Source organism: Eptesicus fuscus, chromosome 24 (genome assembly GCF_027574615.1).
Source record: "Eptesicus fuscus isolate TK198812 chromosome 24, DD_ASM_mEF_20220401, whole genome shotgun sequence".
NCBI lineage: Eukaryota > Metazoa > Chordata > Mammalia > Chiroptera > Vespertilionidae > Eptesicus > Eptesicus fuscus.
The window spans coordinates 12,043,054-12,048,004 of record NC_072496.1 but is presented as its reverse complement, the minus strand read 5'-3'; the positions used below and the strand labels follow the sequence as shown (position 1 = coordinate 12,048,004).

At 43.1% G+C, this 4,951-nt stretch overlaps 1 protein-coding gene across 1 annotated transcript; it reads right to left on the bottom strand.

Moving 5' to 3' along the window:
* Window positions 1-385: 385 nt before the first annotated feature.
* RGS1 (regulator of G protein signaling 1) lies at window positions 386-4,642 on the bottom strand. The gene is made up of 5 exons (XM_008149831.3): window positions 4,500-4,642; window positions 4,105-4,185; window positions 3,616-3,677; window positions 1,951-2,114; window positions 386-1,201 (listed from the first exon to the last, which is right to left on the bottom strand). The coding sequence occupies exons 1-5, from the start codon at window positions 4,634-4,636 to the stop codon at window positions 1,016-1,018; spliced, it is 630 nt and encodes a 209-aa protein (XP_008148053.2). The 5' UTR covers window positions 4,637-4,642; the 3' UTR covers window positions 386-1,015.
* Window positions 4,643-4,951: the final 309 nt, after the last annotated feature.

Here is a 4,951-nt window from a genome sequence, read left to right as displayed (position 1 = left end):
AAAAAAATTTAAAGAACTAATGTTTAATGCAACTTTAAAATAGCTATACACATATAAAAATATGTTAACAGCTTGTGCCCTCAATAGTTTAATATGCCCATAAATTCTTGCTTTTCCTGGATGCATACTAAGTAAACATTTTAGGTTATACAAAGGTGAACAGACCCAATGAAATGTGTCAAATTCCTAATTGTGATTGTATATATTTTCAGGAACCATTTGGGCTGTCTTATTGTAGACAACCCCAAATTCACTGGATGATAATTTCAGATGTTGAAGAAATGATAGAAAGCAGGAGACCCTGGCTTAAATTTTTGTTAAATCTGAGGAATAAATGCCAGTTAAAAAAATATCCAGGAAAATTAAAAAAGGAACCACTTGTATGTATTTTAATACAAAACACCTTTATTATGGACACTTGATAATTTAATTGACAAATATATCCTGACTTCCCAGTTTTAAGAGCAATAGTTTAAATTAAATACATAGTTCTTTTCTTCATCTCTTTCAAGCCCAAAGCAATCGAACAAGACAACACCAACACCACTTTGTGTCAGCGGTGATCTCAAAACACATACTTTTCAAACAGTCACCCAAATGAAAGAGATTTCAGCAGCTCAAGACAGTCTCTAATAGAATAATATGCAGCACAGAAGTCCGTTGACCTTGAAGCTTATAGCATGTCTTAATCAGTTTCCAACCTTTGTTCACAGTTTCTGTGTAGCTGGAATTACCCAGCCTGGTCAGTTCTGAGGAGTTTTCTAGTCTGTAATTCACTCTATTTTACGACAGTATCAAAGTGCCTCTTTCCTTCCTCCGTCTCTCATTTTCCACCTGGACCTTCTTCAACCCTGCGCCTGGATAGCGTCCACGTTAATCCATTGTGAGTGCTTTCATCTCTCCCCGGGCCTGTCCAGTCACCCCCAAAGGCCACGTTGCTCACCCAGGGAGCCATCTGGGAACATTCCTTCTGGGTACTTGATACCATCTATAATTCCCTCCAGCCGGGAAATGGTCACTTTAGACTATTCGCTTGAAGGTCATTGAGAAGATTTAAGTATATATTTGACTTGAGGAACCTGGGGTACGAGTCCTTTTCCATAAGGGTGTATACGATTTTCTGGGCTTCGTCGAAACACGTGGGGGTCGGAGTTTTGATCTTCTTGGCTGTAGATTCTCGAGTGTGAAAGTCAATATTGATCTAAAAAGGGAAATTCTCATTAGTTAACATGCATTTCCAACTTACTGCATATTTTATGACGTTACTGTGTGGGTTTCTTGGGAAGCAACTCAAGATAGAGGCTTTAAGCCTTCATTTAAATCAGTTCAAATATCTCCTGAATGCCTATTCTAGACCAGACCCATCCTAGGTGTGGAGGAATTAAAAAGAAATATCACAAAAAAGCCTTTGCTCCAAGTTAGCTCATTGTATAGTTGGATGATGCAGAAAAGGCAGACATGAAAAATTTAAATGTCCCACAGAAAAGTGACATGGACATTTAAAATTTATAGGAGGAGAGGGCACTTCATGCAGCTGTTTTTTTTGCTCGTACCAAACATATTTAACTGGAAGGTGGGCACCACTAACTGGACGTATGTTTGCTGCTGCATCGTATATAAGTGTGTATTACACTAATCTGTATTTTACCTTCATCCAAGATAAGCTAGCTTATTAAGAACTTCCTGGCATGCAACTCTGGCCAGTACCCAGTACTCCCTGCCAGGACCGAATCATGTTAGCTAGTTTTGCAAAATGAATCTTTTATCCAGTCTTTTCATAGATACAGAAAGTTAGATGATCATGGCACTGAACTATATGAACACACCTAAATATATAGCTGTGAAATCACAGCACTGCAAAAGGACTTCATCTTGCTATGTGTGCTGAAGGCTATTTCTGTACCTAAGTTCCTTCACACATAAAAGGATGATAATGAACTTGATACTCACTTGTTTAGCGGCGTCTGAATGCACAAAGGCTTTGTATATTTTCTCTGCCTTGCAATGCAGGAGATCAGACTCCGTTTTTTTATAGTCTTCGCAAGCCAACCAGAACTCAATGTTCTCCTCACTGAACTCAGACTTTAGGAAACTTCTGAAGACATCTTGACCAGCTAAAAAGAAAGAGAGAGGGGTGAGATACTCATATTCATTGAGCCTATAGAGGAATAACTTGAAATTTGTTAGAAAATACTATTTTATGGCTGTTGCTAAAATAGCTGTGTCATGGTTTGTAGAGATGGAAAGGCCTTTGAATTCCCTTCATTTATAGTTTATCTGGGGCCAGACACACCTGTCCAGGCCACAGGGCTGCCTAGCAGTGGCTATGAAACTGTGCTTTGCTTCCATCTGCTAATTAAATGAAAATTCTGCTCTGCTAGAGGCTACAAATAAACCCCTTTTCTTATGCAGAGTATCTTAGGGAAGCAAACATTGACAAAGGATATTAACATCATGTTTATTACTAACAAGTCTAATTTCCCTGTTCGATTCATATTAGTCAGAAAATGCGAGGCCTGTACGTTCCCTGTGTGTGATGCACTGATTGTATTTGCAAGTGTTACTCAGACTTTCAAATGGGCCATTTCTATTTCGTGCAGTTGTTTGGCTGAATCATAAACTAAGTCAGGTAATAAGGTGGATGAACCTGGTTGAGCTATGTTAGTGGCAAATCTCCTCAAGGTGTTGGTGGGGAGAAGAAGATGAGCTCATACTCTAGACCAGGGGTCCTCAAACTTTTTAAACAGGGGGCCAGTTCACTGTCCCTCAGACCGTTGGAGGGCCGGACTATAGTTTAAAAAAAACCACTATGAACAAATTCCTCTGCACACTGCTAAGTCGGCTGCTAAGCAGGACAGGCAGCGGCGGCAAAAACACCCGTTGGGCTGAATAAATGTCCTCGGCGGGCCGCATGTGGCCCACGGGCCGTAGTTTGAGGACCCCTGCTGTAGACAGACAAACTTCCCATGGACCCCTCTCTCCCAGGTCCTACTCCCAGTGGAACTGCAGTGGCCATGATAAGAAGAAGGCGAACTCGTTTCCTTCTTCACCTCCTCTCATCAGAAGTGCCTCACAAAACTGTTGAAAAATCGTACTTTATTGTATCCGTGTTGTACCATGTGTCATATTACATATCACGTGTCTTTGATTTTGAATCCTTGGCACCTCTGAAACACTTGCCACAGGCAAATGGGCCGAAGGAGTGAGTTCGTGAATGTGTGAATGATGAAATATGAACTGACTGAGGGACTGCTACTGATAAAAATACATGCTCTGGTAGCTTTCAGAACAGCCTTCCACATGTTGAGAGATTTGGCTGACTTTTAAAGGTGTTAAACCTCAGAACCCCAGCACCATTTAAAAATTTGCTCCTATAACGATCCATCCTTGGAAACATGGGATTGGCTGGGCAATTGGTCAGTGGCAGAAGCGAGGGCTAAGCGATCCTTACAGGGCAGCCAGGCACAAGGTGCGGGAGCTACGTGTGACTACACAGAAGCTGGAATACAGCTCTCCACACGCCCTCCTGTCCAGGACCCTGTATCTGACTGACGCCCTTTAACCTGTTAGCCTGTTGGGCCGAACCCACACATGTTCAGTAGCTCCTCTCCTTACCTCGGTTGGCAAGAAGTTTCTCCAGAGACTGAGACCACTGCAGCACTTCGTCAGCAGAGAGCCTGCAGGGGCGAGGTTGGCACACGTCAGTAAATGTGTTTTTCATAGTCAGAGCGGCTGCTGCCTTTTCATAACTTCACAGACTAAAACGCTAGTCCCGATACATTTTACTAAAACGTGTAAGAAAACGAATTTCCCCTTAGAATTACTCTTGAAATGAAGTTTCCTATGGAATCACTATATAAAAATATCTGCCAACAGAATATGAAAAGCATCCAAGTACGTATCTTCCAACAGTATGATAGATGGCAAATATATGCATGCACATGTTGGCATTTCATTTCTGTTGGGACTAATGAGCTCATCTCCTTAGGCTTGTTACTTAAAATAAGCGAAGTCCATTAAGCACAGTCTTAATCTCTTGCTGGAATTTGGGGCGAATGCACAGACCACTTGTCCAACGATAGTTGAGTGGGTTCGTGTACTTACATGTCCTTGGACCTGGACGGTTTCATCCCAGATTCCAGATGTGGGATCATAGATCTCAGGTACGCCTTCACGTCCATTCCGCTGCAAACGACACGAAAGTGAGTTCCATCCATCCTCAGTAGGATGCGTTTCATTGATAAAACAAGAACAGCCTGAAATGAACTCCTCCCATGACTAAGGCGATCATGTTGTTAGATTAAGATTGAGCCGATTTAAATCCAGAAAAATTCCCCCCCAATTTGATGCCCAGTCATGAGTCCCTTTTTAATACAACAGAATATACTGGGAACACCCAGCAGGTAATTGCTCTGCTCCGGCTAACCTGAGTGCTCACTCCTGCCATTCAAGAGAATCTCAGTCCAAAGTCCCCACGCGAGACAGTGAAGGGAACTTACAAGGTCTTGGGCCTCCTTTTCTGCGTCTTGTCGTCCAGAAGCGAATGATCCGTGCCTTTCAGCTCCTTCGGAGGAGCCGAGAAGAACATTCCTGGCATGTTGTGTAGCCTGGGCGCGGGGATGGCTGCTCCTCGCATGGTCCTCTCGGGGCGACTGTCTGCTCGCCCGCATCCCCGCTGCTTTATATAGCGAGGGGGGGGGGGGGGAGGGGGGTGCTCGTGCTGCTCACCCAGTCTGTTTATCCGGCGGCGTTACCACAGACACTGGAAGTTCCTCCTTTCTCGCCGGGCTGTGACGTGGATCTTGAAAAAAAAAAAAGAAAAAAAAAAAGACTACAGTGATGTGTTGTGGTTGAAACTTAACCAAGTGAGAACAGGTCACTTGATTAGAAAGAAAGAAAATTAAACACACAGAGGCCCCACGTCTGAAGCGTTACCGTTACCAGGGGTTGG

Excerpts from the sequence above, each read along its gene's own strand:
- RGS1 (XM_008149831.3), bottom strand. The coding sequence starts at position 4,636 with ATGCGAGGAGCAGCCATCCCCGCGCCCAGGCTACACAACATGCCAGGA. Across the intron at positions 2,115-3,615 it reads GAAACTTCTTGCCAACCGAG|CTGGTCAAGATGTCTTCAGA; the intron begins GTAAGGAGAGGA and ends CTTTCTTTTTAG. Across the intron at positions 1,202-1,950 it reads ATTCAGACGCCGCTAAACAA|ATCAATATTGACTTTCACAC; the intron begins GTGAGTATCAAG and ends TTCCCTTTTTAG.